The 22,334-nt window shown below is 41.7% G+C and overlaps 3 protein-coding genes across 3 annotated transcripts; all 3 read left to right on the top strand.

The window, feature by feature from the left end:
* The first annotated feature begins 539 nt into the window (after positions 1-539).
* LOC124148337 (toll-like receptor 4) lies at positions 540-6,832 on the top strand. The gene is made up of 2 exons (XM_046519373.2): positions 540-628; positions 2,924-6,832. Exon 2 carries the CDS (start codon positions 2,995-2,997, stop codon positions 5,554-5,556), a length of 2,562 nt encoding a protein of 853 aa, XP_046375329.2. The 5' UTR covers positions 540-628; positions 2,924-2,994; the 3' UTR covers positions 5,557-6,832.
* Positions 6,833-9,633: 2,801 nt separating this feature from the next.
* LOC125372044 lies at positions 9,634-11,760 on the top strand. Its single transcript, XM_048380918.1, has 2 exons — positions 9,634-9,689; positions 10,719-11,760. Exons 1-2 carry the CDS (start codon positions 9,634-9,636, stop codon positions 11,758-11,760), a joined length of 1,098 nt encoding a protein of 365 aa, XP_048236875.1.
* A 3,781-nt stretch (positions 11,761-15,541) lies between these two features.
* Positions 15,542-20,894, top strand: LOC125371607 (toll-like receptor 4). The gene is made up of 2 exons (XM_046519380.2): positions 15,542-15,637; positions 18,196-20,894. The coding sequence occupies exon 2, from the start codon at positions 18,267-18,269 to the stop codon at positions 20,826-20,828; it is 2,562 nt and encodes an 853-aa protein (XP_046375336.2). The 5' UTR covers positions 15,542-15,637; positions 18,196-18,266; the 3' UTR covers positions 20,829-20,894.
* The last annotated feature ends 1,440 nt before the right edge of the window (positions 20,895-22,334 follow it).

Genomic DNA, 22,334 nt, shown 5'->3' with positions numbered 1-22,334 from the left:
CTTAAGACATTATACAGACTGGGTGACAGATGTCTTTAGTCGTAATATAGACTGGGGAACACATGTCTTAAGTCGTAATATAGACTGGGGAACACATGTCGTTAGTCATCATACACGCTGGGTAACAGATGTCTTTAGTCGTAATATAGACTGGGGAACTCATGTCGTTAGTCATTATACACACTGGGTAACTGATGTCTTTAGTCGTAATATAGACTGGGGAACACATGTGGTTAGTCATTATACACACTGGGTAACTGATGTCTTTAGTCGCAATATAGATTGGGGATATAATTGCTAACGTCCCTCTGTTACCCGGTGTATATTATGGATAACGCCCCTCTGTTACCCAGCCTACATAACTTGAAACAATCATTTTTAGCCTAGCCTTTAAATGTTCTGTTCCATCGGTACCACCAAGCACTTTACATAAAACAGCTTTTTATGCGAGACCGCAAAGCAGAACGCCTGCACTGAGACGACGGTCTTTTAACCATCAGCCCTAGCGAAACACGGACATTAACGCGCAGCAGTATGTGTTAGGCGGAAGTATTTCTACAGTTTCACTTAAGCAGGGTCACAAGTGGTGATGATTTGTTTGGATTCAGTGCGAGGAGCGTGATAGCAGGTACGTCTATTGAAACCAATGTTACAGGGTATTGTTTATCTGTTAGTTAATACATACATACGACTCTCTGATTATCTGAATACTCTCACACACGCACAGAGTGAGAGAGCTAGAGAGAGAGAGCGAAAGAGAGAGAGAGAGGAGGGAGGGGAGGGAGAGGGGAGGGAGGGGAGAGAGAGGGGAGGGAGGGGAGACAGAGGGAGACAGAGTGAGAGAGCTAGAGAGAGAGAGCGAAAGAGAGAGAGAGAGGGGAGAGAGGGGAGGGAGAGGGGAGGGAGGGGAGAGGGAGGGAGAGCTAGAGAGGGAAAGAGAGGAGAGAGAGCGAGAGAGAGGGGAGAGAGATTGAGAAGGAGAGAGGGGAGAGAGAGGGAGAGAGAGGGGAGGGAGGGGAGAGAGAGGGGAGGGAGGGGAGAGAGAGGGAGAGCTAGAGAGGGAGTGAGAGGAGAGAGAGCGAGAGAGAGGGGAGAGAGTGATTGAGAAGGAGAGAGGGGAGAGAGAGGGGAGAGAGAGGGGAGAGCTAGAGAGGGAGAGAGAGGAGAGAGAGCGAGAGAGAGGGGAGAGAGAGGGGAGAGCTAGAGAGGGAGCGACAGGCAGACAGACAGACAGACAGACAGATAATCATCTGCGAACACATTACAATGTGTCCCATATGTAGTAGAATGTCTGACATCGGATGAGGAAATAGTTATACACGAGCCTCAATCAGCCAAGGGCACGCGAGGGGTAAGGACTTTGTTTATTCAAAGAGTCCGATACTACTTTTTCACAGGCCTTCACAACTAGTTTTTGAAAGCAACATTTAAATAGATTCACAAGTTATTGAATTTAAAATGTATATTTTCAAAAGTCGAGTAAAACAGGACGTGGGCATTGTACAAACGAAGGGTAGCAGGGATGAGTTAGTAAATTGGGGGGGGGGGGGGGGGGGTCTATTGTATATATCAGTATATACCCAATTTTTAAAGAACAAAAACAAACATTTATTACATACTACTTGCGATGTGCATAAACGTCTTATAATATTTATGCAGTTTTTAGGGTGTTAGCCAACTGAGACACCATGCCACGATTTAACATGGATACCCAACTCAGACACAGAATACTGACTCCAAGGCGACCTGTCCTTGTCTTAGCCTCTTAATACCTAGCGTCAGGCAGGGTAACAACAAGTACCACCTTATGACGTCATTTGGTATGACGTGATCTGGTATCGAACCACCGACCTTCAGCTCTCTGGATAGACGCTCTATCTACTACAATGACTTCTAAAAATGTTCAATCTGGGCTAATGCCTAAGAGGCTGAATCGGTAGCAAGCTCGGATACTGTAACGAAATGCCATAGTTTGCAATTGCCTACCAGAGAAGACACAGGTTTATATTTACATCAATAATGACTGGGATACGTACCTACTTGTTGGGCGATCACTAAGGAGATGCAGCTTGATGAAGTTCTGGCCTGAATAGGCTACTGCACTCACATACTATTGAAAGACAGTGTTTATCAAATTCAGTATGTAAGGGGGGTAATCGCATAGAAGTCAAAAACATGGTGTAAGATTACAACAGGGAATGAATTGAAATTAATATGGTTTATATTGTTTCAAACATGCGTGTTTTCACTGAACAATTCAGGAAAAAAATTGTTCAGTAAAGGCTTGCTTTGGCGTCGTGTTGATGCCTCGCATTAAATTTGTTTCCTGTAAAGTTTGTGAAAATTTACTTTCTCGGAGGGACTATAACATATAAGGGGTCTTGGATAGCTAAACCCACCATAAAGTGTTACCCTGTGCAAATAGTTTAACTGTCGTTGACGCAACATTTGCGTGCGGGTTTGGTTGGAAGATCGAGTTTGATTTTACGCCGCTTTACGCAATATTCCAGCAATATCACGACGGGGTACACCAGACATGGGCTTCACCCATTGTACCCATGTCGGGTATAAAACCCGGGACTTCAAAATTTGTAAAGTTAAATGGACTCGAATAAAAATCCCAGGCCTCCACCAGAATATCAAATGGTCCGTCCCTTAGATTCTCACTGTTGCATTATGCTGATAATCCGTGGTATAACTGAAGTTCTGTCAAAAGGTTATATTAGTCCAGACTCCCCATCCATAGCAATCACTTTGATACTTAAGTTCAGTCCTCAAGTAAGCATATGACTGATTGAGTGTAATCCGATGTGGATGCTCGTAGGAAGGCAACTTTGGCGCATTCTTGTTTACATGTTATTATACTGCATTTTGACATGTATGATGTCGTGAGCCTTGTGACCCAATTTTTCAAACATTCCAGGCTCCAACTAAAACTGACAACAAGACCTGCAACACGGAACAGACCTGAGGTCATTTCAAATTGCCATCACAATGAAGATCATCTGTGGCCTTATCCTGACACTAACTGTGACCTCTTCTACAAGCCAGAAGACATGTCAAATAAAGCCAGACCTCCAGCTTGGTGGCAGCCGTGTTGACTGTCAGAACCTCAACCTTACCTCTGTTCCTGGTGATCTCCCTCCTAACACTGTCAGTCTGGATCTCAGCGGGAACAACATAACGGTTCTCAGGGACCAGGCGTTTGTGTGTCTTCCCCGATTGTTGTATTTGAACATTGTAAACAGTCAAGTATCACGGTTGGAAGCAAACGCATTTAAAGGTTTATCCCTCCTTCTCAGTTTACGCCTTAATAACAATAATCTCCAACTGGACAATCACACCTATCCAGAAGATGTCTTCCGTCCTCTACAAAGTCTTACAGGGTTGAACATTGGTAACAACGATTGCCGTATAAGAGGAACTACTCCGGATTGGATATTCAAATGGTTAATAAATTTAGAAACACTGACAGTTGATACGTTCCAACGAGAAATATTTGGAAGTGGATTTGGGTATTTGCAAAAACTGGTAACTTTGAATATAGGGACTGGATCTGATGATGACTGTATTTATTGTGCTATTACCGTTTTACAAAACCACACATTCTCCGTTTTTGAGAATACATCTGTACAGGTGTTGAATGTAAAAGATTCCAAACTTCTTGCAATTCATGCTGGAGCATTTCTACCTTTCAAACATATTTCCAAAATAATTCTGGAAAACGTAATAACCTTACCAACTGCTATGGCTCTACGTGCGTTCTATGGCCTTAATGGTAAAAACGTATCTCAAGTTCTCATGAGAAAATCCAACAAATATGTCAGTCTAAATCGAAACCTTCAAAGCCAGCTTATAACCAAGGAAACACTAATTTATCTGACACATATTTGCATCGAACATCTGGATCTCAGCTATAACAACATTATTTACCTTGACGAAAATTTAATACTTGTCCTTTCGCGTTGTATTAAATATCTAGATTTATCAAAAAACAATATTTTAGGGGATCAATCTGCATTTCTCCTGATGAGTGTATGTAAACATCTGTTGTTTTTAGATGCTTCTGATCAACATAAATTTATTAAACGCAGGCATGACTTAGGACAAGACAGTTTAAAATCTCAAATTAAAGTGACTGACAACGGACTCTATAATCTTAATAGGCACAGAATTAGTCCCGAAAATTGTTCTGTATCAAAGTTAGAATCATTTGAGGCGGGAATACGTTTTCCTCCTAATCTACGTATCTGTATATTAAGGGGAATAACTGGTCATTTTGGGGAGTTTTTTATAACGGGTATTACAGGTTCGGCACATTTAGAAAAATTAGATCTGTCCTACAATGGAGCATGGGGCTTTGTAAAGCAAATTAACGGGTTGAGCTTCTTAAATGAAGTCGATCTTTCTGGCAATGAAGGTAGGGGGATGACAAAAGATTTCTTGCTCTCATTTCCAAATCTGACGTCTCTTGCATTGAACAATATGGGTTTCGACAAGGAAACACTCAGAAGAGGAGGGTCAGTACTGGAGGGACTAAAGACGATGCATGCTTTACGTTATTTAGATATAGTAGGGAATGAGATACGTTATATGGATATGGGGTCCATCAGGACACTGATCAGTCTGAATGTGTCCAGAAATAACCTTGTGTCTGTTCCTTTTGAACACAATGACCTGCCTGACCTGCACATCCTGGATCTATCAGTGAACTCCATCACCTACTTTGACGACGACACAATGGATATGTTGGAGAGTCTCGGACAGAAGAACAAGCTGGTCCTGAGGCTGAAAGGAAACCCTCTCTCCTGCTCATGCCAGTCTCTCTTGTTTGTTCGGTGGATATTTTCATCGTCGGTTACCTTTGACAGCAATGGGAACTATTCATGTGTTACTGAATATGGTGCTCTTAGAACAACCCATACAGTGTACAACGACTTTAATTACCACTGGACATCATGTCAAGGTCGATTTTGGCTGCCAGTCTCCATAACACTGATGTGTTTAATAGCTCTTCTACTTGTGTCTGCCATGCTGGTGTCACGGAACTGGACAAGGATTGCACATCACATTTTGGTCCTCATGGGTCGTGGGATCCAGCGGGTCACTAGACAAAACTTCAACAAAGATGCTTACGTAGCCCACTCGGATGAAGAGCTTCAGTTTGTAATGCAAGATCTACGTAAAGGGCTGGAGGATCTACTTGGACTGAAGCTTATTCTGCCCCACAGAGATTTCCTACCTGGTCAGTTTGTAGCTGACCATGTTGTAGAAAGCATTAACAAGAGCTGGAAGACAGTACTGGTTGTGTCCAACGATTTCCTGGATGACCCCTGGTCCTACTTTATCATTAAGTCAACAGCTTACTACATTTCCAACCTCAACCCTAACAGAGTGATTCTGCTCATGGTGGGAAACGTGAACCGTGGTCGACTTCCTGAACTACTGCTGAATGTAACAGACGAGGACGATATCATCCAACTTGATGACTTCCCTGATCCTCACAGTGATGTATGGGTCCATGTAAGGGACAGAATTCTGACACAAGCAGTATAGGTTGAATGCAAAATATGTCACTGACTAAAACCCTTTTTGTGTAGTATAAATCATCTGGTTCTGTCATATCCAAACTATGTTATTTATTTGAACAGTTACTGCATGAAATATACTTATACTATTTGCCCGTGGGGACCCAGGGTCGGGGGTTGCCCCTTTTATCCACCTGCTGGTTGAAAGAGATGGCTAAATTGGGCAACCTGTTTCCCGAAGGTTGCATCCCTGTGTTGCCAGAGAGATGGAATCTGATGGCTAAGTGCCCCGAAATACTGGTCCAAACGCATGTTGTTGAAATACTCGTCCAAACACATGTTGAAATACTCCCCCCCCCCCCCCCCCTGTTGTCGAAATAACCGTTCCACCACATGTTGTTGAAATACTCGTCTGACCCCCCTGTTGTTGAAATACTCGCCCCACCACATGTTGTGGAAATGCTCGTCCTGTTACGGTAAAAAAATAGCATCTCTAAAATAATTTCTATTATTTTTTCCAAATTATTAAAGTTTAACATTTTCTTCAATTTTCATTCCAAATTTAGCAGTAAAAAGAATGTTATTTTATATATGCTTCAGGATACCAAGGGACGTAAGTCTGTTAAGGCTTAATGCCATGCTTTTTAGTTTATGCATTGAGAGAATTAGGACCCATGCGGTAAAAAATAAGAAAAGAATGAATTAAAAGAATATGGGTCTGCCAAAATGGTGTGTTTTCATGCATTTGTATTTCTTTTCCATTGTCAATATATTTCTGTAGCAATTTTAATTCCCAAAATGTTGTATTTGTAACTTTTTTTTCTGACGTAAAGATAATGTGTTCAGTTTTCAATCACTAATGTTTACATTCTAGTAAATTTTAAGTTGTATTTTCATCAAGTATTTTCAATTTAAATTGCATCATATAACATTATATTATGCATTTTCTTTCTGTGCAAATGCTCTTGTAATTATTTTGGTACAATTTAATGTCATTTGTCAAGTTTTGTTGTTTCAGTAATTTTCATACATTGTTATTGTTTTGTTTACATATTGAACTGCAAACTTATGATTGTTTAGTTTTCCTTTGCAGTCGATCTTCCAACTCCAACGAGGATAAGGTTTTGGGTATTTGTTGATAATTGATGATGATAAGATGTAATGCATATTATGAACTGTATTTGAACATGAACTAACGATAACATTGAATTATATTCTCCATGAAATATGATGTTTGACATATGACATATGTACAATTGAGAATGAGAATGGAAATGAGAATGTGAATAAAACTTTTGATCTTGGATGAATTGACATTGAAATTCATTGCGATCCTTACACGTCCCATTGTTGTTGAAATACTCGTCTGACCCCCTGTTGTTGAAACACTCGTCCGATCCACTGTTGTTGAAATACACGTCTGACCCCCTGTTGTTGTAATGCTCGACCCATCACATGTTGTTGAAATACCCGTCCGATCCCCTGTTGTTGGAACTATTCATGTGTTACTGAATATGGTGCTCTTAGAACAACCCATACAGTGTACAACGACTTTAATTACCACTGGACATCATGTCAAGGTCGATTTTGGCTGCCAGTCTCCATAACACTGATGTGTTTAATAGCTCTTCTACTTGTGTCTGCCATGCTGGTGTCACGGAACTGGACAAGGATTGCACATCACATTTTGGTCCTCATGGGTCGTGGGATCCAGCGGGTCACTAGACAAAACTTCAACAAAGATGCTTACGTAGCCCACTCGGATGAAGAGCTTCAGTTTGTAATGCAAGATCTACGTAAAGGGCTGGAGGATCTACTTGGACTGAAGCTTATTCTGCCCCACAGAGATTTCCTACCTGGTCAGTTTGTAGCTGACCATGTTGTAGAAAGCATTAACAAGAGCTGGAAGACAGTACTGGTTGTGTCCAACGATTTCCTGGATGACCCCTGGTCCTACTTTATCATTAAGTCAACAGCTTACTACATTTCCAACCTCAACCCTAACAGAGTGATTCTGCTCATGGTGGGAAACGTGAACCGTGGTCGACTTCCTGAACTACTGCTGAATGTAACAGACGAGGAGGATATCATTCAACTTGATGACTTTCCTGATCCTCACAGTGATGTATGGGTCCATGTAAGGGACAGAATTCTGACACAAGCAGTATAGGTTGAATGCAAAATATGTCACTGACTAAAACCCTTTTTGTGTAGTATAAATCATCTGGTTCTGTCATATCCGAACAATGTTATATGTTTGACCCTTTGCTTAATTATTGTTGTATTTTGTAACGACAAATGTATGTTTGATGATAGTTAGAGTTAGTTCCCTTTGCCCATACCTTACTCATATTTAATTGGAGTTTGTCGCTGAGCTGGGCGTCGAAGCTTTGGACGTGAGACTGAGTGGAACCGCCTTGGGTGAAGATCATGGTGGTAATAGCTTGCACGATGGGTTTCAAGCCTGGTCACGGTCAGATGCAACGTGGAAATGATCCAGCTGGTCCTCCCAGTTGCATGAATGTAGATTTTTGGGTTTGGGTTGTTGTTTAACGCCGCACTCAGCAATATTCCAGCTACATGACGGCGGTCTGTAAATAATCGAGTCTGGACCAGACAATCCAGTGATTAATATCGTGAGCATCGATCCACGCAATTGGGATCGATGACATTCATCAACCACCCGACCCCGTTAGTCGCCTTTTACGCCAAGCATAGTCACCTTCTACGGCAAGCATGGGTTGCTGAAGACCTATTCTACCCAGGAATCTTCACGTGTCGCATGAATTTAGAACACAAGGTAGATTGGAGGCAAAATACTGAAGCCTGAGTCCTGGGAGAGGCCCTAATAGAGATTATAGTTTAGAGAGTGAGTGAGTGAGTTTGATTTTTCGCCGCTTTTAGCAATATTCCAACAATATCACGGCGGGGGACACCAGAAATGGACTTCACACATTTTACCCATGTCGGGAATAGAACCCGGGTCTTCGGCGTGACGAGCGAACGCTTTAACCACCAGGCTACCCGACCGCCACTAGTTTGGAGAGGGTAAGGGTAGGCTTTAAGTTAGTTAACCATAAACATATTACTGTAACAAATTGTTTTACTCGGGATCATAGATCGTCATATCAGTTTATGTTTGAAGCAGAAAAACAAATAAGGAAGAACTAGATCTTGGTAATTATGTGTTAAAGAATAGAACTTACATTGTGAGCCCGCTTGGTGTGCTTCCTAAATCCGAAGATAAAGTACGACTCATTCACGAGGTAGACTTCCTGTTAATTGTGACATGAATAATTTCATGGAAGATTGTGTTTGTTCCCATATGGATAGTAAACATGCAATTAAACATATTCGAAAGGGTGGTTTCTTGCAACGGTTCCGCTATAGGAAACGCGCAACGAAAAAGCAATTGGAAAGTCTAATTAGAGAGCGCAAGTATGGCTATAAAAGGATAAGGAACATTTTGAGGAGAATTGTTGATCTGAAAAGTTCTCTGCATTCTTACATGACGATATTCATTGGTGGCTATCTTTCCTGCAGACGGAAATGGCACGACACTCTTTCTTGACTCTTCGCCCGTTAGGACTGTACACACTGATGCAGGTCTAAAGGATGGAGGCGGTTATTATGAGGGAGCTTTTATGTCAATTAGGCTACGTATATGGTTATGGAAAAGTGATGCCTATGTACGGTATCTGAACTTTAGTTTACTACAAAACTGAACGCATTGACAACCTTCAAATCACAAAAGGGCTGAAATATTGCTCACGTCGCTATCAATTTAAACTCGGTGTGTCATTATGGCTAAGAATTGTTTGTAATGTTCAACCCACTATTAAGCACATTTTGTTAGATTGTGCTTATGTATTAATGACGGAATGAGTGTGTTTTACTGGTTAAATGATGATAAACTTAGAAAATATTTGTGTGTTGTCATGCATGTATGAAACGGCCTATAGCCGGAGGCAATCACCTGACACCTCTTCCAGCGTGTGCTTTCATTTAGGGGTGGTCTCAAAATATTGCTGTTATTGTATTTTATTGAGCTATGCGTTGACAGGGGAGCAGATGATATATTATTGTATTAAATTTCCTTGGAAAAATGACTGAAGAAGTAAAAGCTATAAATGAGTTTGGTAGGTTGGTGTTGATCAAGAAGTATTTGTTGTTCTACAGATATTTGCTTTTGCCAGCATCTGACTAGTTGACGTATCTGAATCCGAGCTATCACCCGAAGGTATGATAACAGGTGCAACAAGGCTGATATCTAGGCCGTCACGTTGGCGTCACGTAATAGAATAAAGTGCATCTGCATTTAGTCTTTTCAGGGAGGGTCGTGAACCAAATGCATAGGGACATCGGGAGGGTAAAAAAAATATGACAAGCATTAGGGGAGGGTAATTATTTGTCAGTACATTTGCCACCCACCAACCCCAACCACCCCATCCCCACCCCCGGTAATAGTTGACCGTCCCCAAAGTGATATAATCTTATTCTGTTAATAGAGGGTGAAGTATATGGCGATCTGATGAATCAGGAGAACCTTTTGCAGTGTTTTAATACTATATTCATTCGAATTTGACTGAGTGAGTTTGGTTTCAGGCTACTTTTAGCAATATTCCAGCAATATCACGGCAGGGGACACCAGAAATGGGCTTCACACATTGTACCCATGTCGGGAATCGAACCCGGGTCTTCGGCGTGACGAGCGAACACTTTAACCACTAGGCTGCCCCACCCCTCCACGACTTTGAGCTTACGGTTTTAATAACTCTCGTTCGAACACAATCTTCTCAAGGGGTGCATGATATTTTATTGACCATGAATTTTACAATTAACTCAATTTTAACTGACAACGAAATTTGAAATTGTCGAATTGTTAGCCTCTTTAGCTTGGTTGCTTCTCGCTTAACCTTCACTATTTGGCAAGTCTGGCTTATCTTGACAAAGATCAGGGACACACGGCTTTCTCGAAATTTGCTTCACTTTAAATGTTGTGTGAAAATTAAATATAAAAAAAGTTAAATTGTAAACAAAATAGGCCAACTTCCTTAAACACAAAACAATAGCTCACAGATGCGTGTTTATCGACGGAAAGTAATAAAATATCATGTATGATGTTATTTATCTGAAGAACGGGGTGGTGGGGTAGCCTCGTGGTTAAAGCATTCGCTCCTCGGGACACAGGTCTGGGATAAACATCTACACGGAGGGCACAAACATCCACACGGAGGGCACAAACATCCACACGGAGGGCACAAACATCCACACAGTGGGCACAAACATCCACACGGAGGGCACAAACATCCACACGGAGGGCACAAACATCTACACGGAGCGGACAAACATCCACACGGAGGACACAAACATCCACAATGGGAGAAACATCCACAAGGAGCGGACAAACATCCACACAGTGGGCACAAACATCCACAATGGGAGAAACATCCACACGGAGGGCACAAACATCCACACGGAGCGGAGAAACATCTACACGGAGGGCACAAACATCCACACGGAGGCCACAAAAATCCACACGGAGGGGACAAACATCCACACGGAGGGGACAAACATCCACACAGTGGGCACAAACATCCACACGGAGGGGACAAACATCCACACGGAGGGCACAAACATCCACACAGTGGGCACAAACATCCACACGGAGGCCACAAACATCCACAATGGGAGAAACATCCACACAGTGGGCACAAACATCCACACGGAGGCCACAAACATCCACAATGGGAGAAACATCCACACGGAGGCCACAAACATCCACACGGAGGGGACAAACATCCACACGGAGGGGACAAACATCCACACAGTGGGCACAAACATCCACACGGAGGCCACAAACATCCACACGGAGGGGACAAACATCCACACGGAGGGGACAAACATCCACACAGTGGGCACAAACATCCACACGGAGGGGACAAACATCCACACGGAGGGCACAAACATCCACACAGTGGGCACAAACATCCACACGGAGGCCACAAACATCCACAATGGGAGAAACATCCACACGGAGGGCACAAACATCCACACGGAGCGGACAAACATCCACACGGAGGGCACAAACATCCACACGGAGGCCACAAACATCCACACGGAGGGCACAAACATCCACACGGAGGGCACAAACATCCACACGGAGGCCACAAACATCCACACGGAGGCCACAAACATCCACACGAAGGGCACAAACATCCAGTGTGTATAATGACTTAAGACATGTGTTCCCCAGTCTATGTTACGACTAAAGACATCTGTTACCCAGTCTATATTACGACTAAAGACATCTGTTACCCAGTGTGTATACTGACTAAAGACATCTGTTACCCAGTCTATATTACGACTAAAGACATCTGTTACCCAGTGTGTATACTGACTAAAGACATATGTTACCTAGTCTATAATACGACTTAAGACATCTGTTACCCAGTGTGTATAATGACTAAACACATGTGCTCCCCAGTCTATGTTACGAATAAAGGCATCTATTACCCAGTGTATATTACACCTAAAGACATCTGTTACCCAGTGTGTATAATGACTAAAGACATCTGTTACCCAGTCTATATTACGACTAAAGACATCTGTTACCCAGTGTGTATACTGACTAAAGACATCTGTTACCCAGTCTATATTACGACTAAAGACATCTGTTACCCAGTGTGTATACTGACTAAAGACATATGTTACCTAGTCTATAATACGACTTAAGACATCTGTTACCCAGTGTGTATAATGACTAAACACATGTGCTCCCCAGTCTATGTTACGAATAAAGGCATCTATTACCCAGTGTATATTACACCTAAAGACATCTGTTACCCAGTGTGTATAATGACTAAAGACATCTGTTACCCAGTCTATATTACGACTAAAGACATCTGTTACCCAGTGTGTATACTGACTAAAGACATCTGTTACCCAGTCTATATTACGACTAAAGACATATGTTACCAAGTGTGTATAATGACTTAAGCCATGTGTTCCCCTGTCTATGTTACGACTAAAGACATCTGTTACCCAGTGTGTATACTGACTTAAGACATGTGTTCCCCTGTCTATGTTACGACTAAAGACGTCTGTTACCCAGTGTGTATACTGACTTAAGACATATGTTACCCAGTGTGTATATGGACTAATGACATCTGTTCCCCAGTCTATATTACGACTAAAGACATCTGATCCCCAGTGTTTATAGTGACTAACGACATGTGTTCCCCAGTCTATATCACGACTAAAGACATCTGTTACCCAGTGTGTATAATGACTAACGACATGTGTTCCCCAGTCTATATCACGACTAAAGACATCTGTCTCTCAGTGTGTATAATGACTAACGACATCTGTTACCAAGTGTGTATAATGACTAACAACATGTGTTCCCCAGTCTATATTACGACTAAAGACATCTGTTACCAAGTGTGTATAATGACTTAAGACATGTGTTCCCCAGTCTATATTACGACTGAAGACATCTGTTACCCAGCGTGTATAATGACTAACGACATGTGTTCCCCAGTCTATATTACGACTAAAGACATCTGATCCCCAGTGTTTATAGTGACTAACGACATGTGTTCTCCAGTCTATATTACGACTAAAGACATATGTTACCCAGTGTGTATAATGACTAACGACATTTGTTCCCCAGTCTATATTACGACTAAAGACATCTGTTACCCAGTGTGTATAATGACTAACGACATGTGTTCCCCAGTCTATATTACGACTAAAGACATCTGTTACCCAGTGTGTATAATGACTAACGACATGTGATCCCCAGTCTATATCACGACTAAAGACATCTGTTACCCAGTCTATATCATGACTAAAGACATCTGTTACTCTGTGTGTATAATGACTAACAACATGTGTTCCCCAGTCTATATTACGACTAAAGACATATGTTACCCAGTGTGTATAATGACTAACGACATGTGTTCCCCAGTCTATATTACGACTAAAGACATCTATTACCCAGCGTGTATAATGACTAATGACATGTGTTCCCCAGTCTATATCACGACTAAAGACATCTGTTACCCAGTCTATATCATGACTAAAGATATCTGTTACTCAGTGTGTATAATCACTAACGACATCTGTTACCCAGTGTGTATAATGACTAACAACATGTGTTCCCCAGTCTATATCACGACTAAAGACATCTGTTACCCAGTCTATATCATGACTAAAGACATCTGTTACTCAGTGTGTATAATCACTAACGACATCTGTTACCCAGTGTGTATAATGACTTAAGACATGTGTTCCCCAGTCTTTATTACGACTGAAGACATCTGTTACCCAGCATGTATAATGACTAACGACATGTGATCCCCAGTCTATATCACGACTAATGATATCTGTTACCCAGCCTATATAATGACTGACGACATGTGTTCTCCAGTCTATTTTACGACTAAAGACATATGTTACCCAGTGTGTATAATGACTAACAACATGTGTTCCCCAGTCTATATCACGACTAAAGACATCTTTTACCCACTCTATATAATGACTAACGACATGTGTTCCCAAGTCTATATTACGACTAAAGACATCTGTTACCCAGTGTGTATAATGACTTACGACATGTGTTCCCCAGTCTATATTACGACTAAAGACATCTGTTACCCAGTGTGTAAATTGGCTAACGACATGTGTTCCCCAGTCTATATAACGACTAAAGACATCTGTTATCCAGCGTGTATAATGACTAACGACATGTGTTCCCCAGTCTATATCATGACTAAAGACATCTGTTACCCACTCTATATAATGACTAACGACATGTGTTCCCCGGTCTATATTACGACTAAAGACATCAGTTACCCAGTGTGTATAATGACTAACGACATGTGTTCCCCAGTCTATATTACGACTAAAGACATCAGTTACCCAGTCTATATAATGGCTAACGACATCTGTTCCCCAGTCTATATAACGGATAACGTCCCTCTGTTACCCAGCCTAAATAATGGCTTTCAAGGTATGCTCCACAGTGTATATAATGGCTAACCTCCCTCTGTTAATCAGTGTATATAATGGCTTGCGAGGTATGCTCCACAGTGTATTTAATGGCTAAGGTCCCTCTGTTACCCAGTGTATATAATGGCTTGCGAGGTATGCTCCACAGTGTATATAATGGCTAACCTCCCTCTGTTAATCAGTGTATATAATGGCTTGCGAGGTATGCTCCACAGTGTATATAATGGCTAACGTCCCTCTGTTACCCAGTGTATATAATGGCTTGCGAGGTATGCTCCACAGTGTATATAATGGCTAACGTCCCTCTGTTACCCAGTGTATATAATGGCTTGCGAGGTATGCTCCACAGTGTATACAATGGCTAACGTCCCTCTGTTACGCAGTGTATATAATGGCTTGCGAGGTATGCTCCACAGTGTATATAATGGCTAACGTCCCTCTGTTACCCAGTGTATATAATGGCTTGCGAGGTATGCTCCACAGTGTATATAATGGCTAACGTCCCTCTGTTACCCAGTGTATATAATGGCTTGCGAGGTATGCTCCACAGTGTATATAATGGCTAACGTCCCTCTGTTCCCCAGTGTATATAATGGCTTGCGAGGTATGCTCCACAGTGTATATAATGGCTAACGTCCCTCTGTTACCCAGTGTATATAATGGCTTGCGAGGTATGCTCCACAGTGTATATAATGGCTAACGTCCCTCTGTTACCCAGTGTATATAATGGCTTGCGAGGTATGCTCCACAGTGTATATAATTGCTAACGTCCCTCTGTTACCCAGTGTATATAATGGATAACGTCCCACTGTTACCCAGCCTACATAACTTGAAACAATCATTTTTAGCCTAGCCTTTAAATGTTCTGTTCCATCGGTACCACCAAGCATTTTACATAAAACAGCTTTTTACCCGAGACCGCAAAGCAGAACGCCTGTACTGAGACGACGGCCTTCTAACCATCAGCCCTAGCGAAACACGGACATTAACGCGCAGCAGTTTGTGTTAGGCGGAAGTATTTCTACAGTTTCACTTAAGCAGGGTCACAAGTGGTGATGATTTGTTTGGATTCAGTGCGAGGAGCGTGATAGCAGGTACGTCTATTGAAACCAATGTTACAGGGTATTGTTTATCTGTTAGTTGTTAATACATACATACGACTCTCTGATTAACTGAATACTCTCACACACGCACAGAGTAAGAGAGCTAGAGAGAGAGAGCGAAAGAGAGAGAGAGAGAGGGGAGGGAGAGGGGGGGAGGGGAGAGAGAGAGGGAGAGCTAGAGAGGGAGATAGAGGAGAGAGAGCGAGAGAGAGGGGAGAGAGAGGGGAGAGCTAGAGAGGGAGATAGCGGAGAGAGAGCGAGAGAGAGGGGAGAGAGAGGGGAGAGCTAGAGAGGGAGAGAGAGGAGAGAGAGCGAGAGAGAGGGGAGAGGGAGATTGAGAAGGAGAGAGGGACAGGGGAGGGAGGGGAGGGAGAGGGTAGGGAGGGGAGAGAGAGGGAGAGCTAGAGAGGGAGAGAGAGGAGAGAGAGAGGGAGAGAGAGGGGAGAGAGAGATTGAGAAGGAGAGAGGGAGAGGGGAGGGAGGGGAGGGAGACGGGAGGGAGGGGAGAGAGAGGGAGAGCTAGAGAGGGAGTGGGAGTAGAGAGAGCGAAAGAGAGATTGAGAAGGAGAGAGGGGAGAGAGGGGAGGGAGAGGGGAGGGAGGAGAGAGAGCGAGAGAGAGATTGAGAAGGAGAGAGGGGAGAGAGGGGAGGGAGAGGGGAGGGAGGGGAGAGAGAGGGAGAGCTAGAAAGGGAGTGGGAGTAGAGAGAGCGAAAGAGAGGGAAGAGAGAGATTGAGAAGGAGAGAGGGGAGAGAGAGGGGAGAGCTAGAGAGGGAGCGACAGACAGACAGACAGATAATCATCTGCGAACACATTACAATGTGTCCCATATGTAGTAGGATGTCTGACATCGGATGAGGAAATAGTTATACACGAACCTCAATCAGCCAAGGGCACTTGAGGGGTAAGGACTTTGTTTATTCATGGTGAGAAGCAACAACGCAGGTACTCCTATTGAAAGAAACATTAGGTTTTAAGTGAGCTTAAGTGTTTGTCCTCAAAGAGTCCGATACTACTTTTTCACAGGCCTTCACAACTAGTTTTTGAAAGCAACATTAAAATAAATTCACAAGTTATTGAATTTAAAATGTATATTTTCAAAAGTCGAGTAAAACAGGACGTGGGCATTGTACAAACAAAGGGTAGCAGGGATGAGTTAGTAAATTGTGGGGGGGGACGGTGGTCTATTGCATATATCAGTATATACCCAATTTTTAAAGAACAAAAAGAAACATTTATTACATACTACTTGCGATGTGCATAAACGTCTTATAATATTTATGCAGTTTTTAGGGTGTTAGCCAACTGAGACACCATGCCACGATTTAACATGGATACCCAACTCAGACACAGTATACTGACTCCAAGGCGACCTGTCCTTGTTTTAGCTCCTTAATACATAGCGCCAGACAGGGTAACAACAAGTACCACCTTATGACGTCATTTGGTATGACGTTATCAGGTATCGAACCACCGACCTTCAGCTCTCTGGATAGACGCTCTATCTACTACAATGACTTCTAAAAATGTTCAATCTGGGCTAATGCCCAAGAGGCTGAATCGGTAGCAAGCTCGGAATCAGTAACGAAATGCCATAGTTTGTAATTGCCTACCAGAGAAGACACAGGTTTATATTTACATCAATAATAACTGGGATACGTACCTACTTGTCGGGCCATCACTAAGGAGATGCAGCTTGATCAAGTTCCGGCCTGCATAGGCTACTGCACTCACATACTATTGAAAGACAGTGTTTATCAAATTCAGTATGTAAGGGAGGTAATCGCATAGAAGTAAAAAACATGGTGTAAGATTACAACAGGGAATGAATTGAAATTAATATGGTTTATATTGTTTCAAACATGCGTGTTTTCACTGAACAATTCAGGGAAATTATTGTTCAGTAAAGGCCTCCTTTCGCGTCGTGTTGATGCCTCCCATTAAATTTGTTCCCTGTAAAGTTTGTGAAAATTTACTTTCTCGGAGGGACGATTACATATAAGGGGTTTAGGATAGCTAAACCCACCATAAAGTGTTACCTTGTGCGATAGTTTAACTGTCGTTGACGCAACATGTGCGTGCGGGTTTGGTTGGAAGATCGAGTTTGATTTTTCGCCGCTTTACGCAATATTCCAGCAATATCACTGCGGGGTACACCAGACATGGGCTTCACCCGCTGTACCCATGTCGGGTATAAAACCCCGGGACTTCAAAATTTGTAAAGTTAAATGGACTCGAATAAAAATCCCAGGCCTCCACCAGAATATCAAATGGTCCGTCCCTTAGATTCTCACTGTTGTATTATGCTGATAATCCGTGGTATAACTGAAGTTCTGTCAAAAAGTTATATTAGTCCAGACTCCCCATCCATAGCAATCACTTTGATACTTAAGTTCAGTCCTCAAGTAAGCATATGACTGATTGAGTGTAATCCGATGTGGATGCTCGTTGGAAGGCAACTTTGGCGCATTCTTGTTTACATTTTATTATACTGCATTTTGACATGTATGATGTCGGGAGCCTTGTGACCCAATTTTTCAAACATTCCAGGCTCCAACTAAAACTGACAACAAGAACTGCAACACGGAACAGACCTGAGGTCATTTCAAACTGCCTCCACAATGAAGATCATCTGTGGCCTTATCCTGACACTAACTGTGACCTCTTCTACAAGCCAGAAGACATGTCAAATAAAGCCAGACCCCCAGCTTGGTGGCAGCCGTGTTGACTGTCAGAACCTCAACCTTACCTCTGTTCCTGGTGATCTCCCTCCCAACACTGTCAGTCTGGATCTCAGCGGGAACAACATAACGGTTCTCAGGGACCAGGCGTTTGTGCGTCTTCCCCGATTGTTGTATTTGAACATTGTAAACTGTCAAGTATCACGGTTGGAAGCAAACGCATTTAAAAGTTTATTCCTCCTTCTCAGTTTACGCCTTAATAACAATAATCTCCAACTGGACAATCACACCTATCCAGAAGATGTCTTCCGTCCTCTACAAAGTCTTACAGAGTTGAACATTGGTAACAACGACTGCCGTATAAGAGGAACTACTCCGGATTGGATATTCAAATGGTTAATACATTTAGAAACACTGACAATTGATACGTTCCAACGAGAAATATTTGGAAGTGGATTTGGGTATTTGCAAAAACTGGTAACTTTGAATATAGGGACTGGATCTGATGATGACTGTATTTACAGTGCTATTACCGTTTTGCAAAACCACACATTCTCCGTTTTTGAGAATACATCTGTACAGGTGCTGAATGTAAAAGATTCCAAACTTCTTGCAATTCATGCTGGAGCATTTCTACCTTTCAAAAATATTTCCAAAATAGTTCTGGAAAACGTAATGACCTTACCAACTGCTATGGCTCTACGTGCGTTCTATGGCCTTAATGGTAAAAACGTATCTCAAGTTCTCATGAGAAATTCCAACAAATATGTCAGTCTAAATCGAAACCTTCAAAGCCAGCTTATAACCAAGGAAACACTAATTTATCTGACACATATTTGCATCGAACATCTGGATCTCAGCTATAGCCACATTATTTACCTTGACGAAAACTTCCTTCTAATCATTTCGCGTTGCATAAAATATCTAGATTTGTCAAATAACAATATTTTGGGGAATACATTTATATTTTTCCAAATGAGTTTATGTAAAAATCTGTTGTTTTTAGATGCTTCTGGTCAAAGTAAATTTAATAAACGCAGGTATGACTTAGGACAAGGCAATTTAAACTCTCAGTTTAAAGTGACTGAAAACGGACTCTATAATCTTTATAGGCACAGAATTAGTCCCGAAAATTGTTCTGTATCAAAGTTAGAATCAGTAGGGGCGGGAATACGTTTTCCTCCTAATCTACGTATCTGTATATTAAGTGGAATAACTCGTTATTTTGGGGAGTTTTTTATAACGGGTATTACAGGTTCGGCACATTTAGCAAAATTAGATCTGTCCTACAATGGAGCATGGGGCTTTGTAAAGCAAATTAACGGGTTGAGCTTCTTAAATGAAGTCGATCTTTCTGGCAATGAAGGTAGGGGGATGACAAAAGATTTCTTGCTCTCATTTCCAAATATGACGTCTCTTGCATTGAACAATATGGGTTTCGACAAGGAAACACTCAGAAGAGGAGGGTCAGTACTGGAGGGACTAAAGACGATGCATGCTTTACGTTATTTAGATATAGTAGGGAATGACATACGGTATATGGATATGGGTTCAATCAGGACACTGATCAGTCTGAATGTGTCCAGAAATAACCTTGTGTCTGTTCCTTTTGAACACAATGACCTGCCTGACCTGCACATCCTGGACCTATCAGTGAACTCCATCACCTACTTTGACGACGACACAATGGATATGTTGGAGAGTCTCGGACAGAAGAACAAGCTGGTCCTGAGGCTGAAGGGAAACCCTCTCTCCTGCTCATGCCATTCTCTCTTGTTTGTTCGGTGGATATTTTCATCGTCGGTTACCTTTGACAGCAATGGGAACTATTCATGTGTTACTGAATATGGTGCTCTTACAACAACCCACACAGTGTACAACGAGTTTAATTACCACTGGACTTCATGTCAAGGTCGATTTTGGCTGCCAGTCTCCATAACACTGATGTGTTTAATAGCTCTTCTACTTGTGTCTGCCATGCTGGTGTCACGGAACTGGACAAGGATTGCACATCACATTTTGGTACTCATGGGTCGTGGGATCCAGCGGGTCACTAGACAAAACTTCAACAAAGATGCTTACGTAGCCCACTCGGATGAAGAGCTTCAGTTTGTTATGCAAGATCTACGTATAGGACTGGAGGATCTACTTGGACTGAAGCTTATTCTGCCCCACAGAGATTTCCTACCTGGTCAGTTTGTAGCTGACCATGTTGTAGAAAGCATTAACAAAAGCTGGAAGACAGTACTGGTTGTGTCCGACGATTTCCTGGATGACCCCTGGTCCTACTTTATCATTAAGTCAACAGCTTACTACATTTCCAACCTCAACCCTAACAGAGTGATTCTGCTCATGGTGGGAAACGTGAACCGTGGTCGACTTCCTGAACTGCTGCTGAATGTAACTGACGAGGAGGATATCATCCAACTTGATGACTTCCCTGATCCTCACAGTGATGTATGGGTCCATGTAAGGGACAGAATTCTGACACAAGCAGTATAGGTTGAATGCAAAATATGTCACTGACTAAAACCCTTTTTGTGTAGTATAAATCATCTGGTTCTGTCATATCCAAACTATGTTATTTATTTGAACAGTTACTGCATGAAATATACTTATACTATTTGCCCGTGGGGACCCAGGGACTGGGGGTTGCCCCTTTTATCCACCTGCTGGTTGAAAGAGATGGCGAAATTGGGCAACCTATTTCCCGAAGGTTGCATCCCTGTGTTGCCAGAGAGATGGAATCTGATGGCTGAGTGCCCCGAAATACTGGTCCAAACACATGTTGTTGAAATACTCGTCCAAACACATGTTGAAATACTCGTCTGCCCCCCCCCCCTGTTGTCGAAATAACCGTTCCACCACATGTTGTTGAAATACTCGTCCCAACACATGTTGTCGAAATACTCGTCCTGTTACGGTAAAAAAAATAGCATCTCTAAAATAATTTTTATTATTTTTTCCAAATTATTAAAGTTTAAAATGTTCTTCAATTTTCATTCCAAATTTAACAGTAAAAAGAGTGTTATTTTATGTATGCTTCAGGATACCAAGGGAGGTAAGCCTGTTAAGGCTTCATGCCATGCTTTTTAGTTAATGGATTGAGAGAATTAGGACCCATGCGGTCAAAAATAAGAAAAGAATGAATTAAAAGAATATGGGTCTGCCAAAATGGTGTGTTTTCATGCATTTCTTTTCCATTGTCAATATATTTCTGTAGCAATTTTAATTCCCAAAATGTTGTATTTGTAACTTATTTTTCTGACGTAAAGAAAATGTGTTCAGTTTTCAATCACTAATGTTTACATTCTAGTTAATTTAAAGTTGTATTTTCATCAAGTATTTTCAATTTAAATTGCATCATATAACATTATATTATGCATTTTCTTTCTGTGCAAAAGCTCTTGTAATTATTTTGGTACAATTTAATGTCTTTTGTCAACTTTTGTTGTTTCAGTAATTTTTCTACTTTGTTATTGTTTTGTTTACATATGGAACTGCAAACTTATTATTGTTTATTTTTCCTTTGCAGTCAATCTTCCAACTCGATCGAGGATAAGGTTTTGGGTATTTGTTAATAATTGATGATGATAAGATGTGATAAATATTATGAACTTTATTTGAACATGAACTAACAATAAAATTGAATTATATTCTCCATGAAATATGATGTTTGACATATGACATATGTACAATTGAGAATGAGAATGGAAATGAGAATGTGAATAAAACTTTTGATCTTGGATGAATTGACATTGAAATTTATTCCGATCCTTACACGTCCCAATGTTGTTGAAATATACGTCTGACCCCCTGTTGTTGAAATATACGTCTGACCCCTGTTGTTGAAATATACGTCTGACCCCCCTGTTTTTGAAATAAACGTCTGACCCCCTGTTCTTGAAATATACATCTGACCCCCTGTTGGTGAAATATACGTCTGACCACCTGTTGTTGAAATATACGTCATACCCCATGTTGTTGAAATATACATGTGACCACCCT

Source organism: Haliotis rufescens, unplaced genomic scaffold (genome assembly GCF_023055435.1).
Source record: "Haliotis rufescens isolate VD_foot unplaced genomic scaffold, xgHalRufe1.0.p SCAF_34, whole genome shotgun sequence".
Taxonomy (NCBI): Eukaryota; Metazoa; Mollusca; class Gastropoda; order Lepetellida; family Haliotidae; genus Haliotis; species Haliotis rufescens.
The sequence above is the reverse complement of the archived record's forward strand: the minus strand, read 5'-3'. Positions and strand labels throughout refer to the sequence as shown.

What these genes read in the sequence shown, in the direction of transcription:
- LOC124148337 (XM_046519373.2), top strand. Translation starts at nt 2,995, where the DNA reads ATGAAGATCATCTGTGGCCTTATCCTGACACTAACTGTGACCTCTTCT.
- LOC125372044 (XM_048380918.1), top strand. Translation starts at nt 9,634, where the DNA reads ATGACTGAAGAAGTAAAAGCTATAAATGAGTTTGGTAGGTTGGTGTTG. An exon ending in AGGTTGGTGTTGATCAAGAA is followed by an intron (nt 9,690 to 10,718) that starts GTATTTGTTGTT and finishes CTCGGGACACAG; the next exon opens with GTCTGGGATAAACATCTACA.
- LOC125371607 (XM_046519380.2), top strand. Translation starts at nt 18,267, where the DNA reads ATGAAGATCATCTGTGGCCTTATCCTGACACTAACTGTGACCTCTTCT.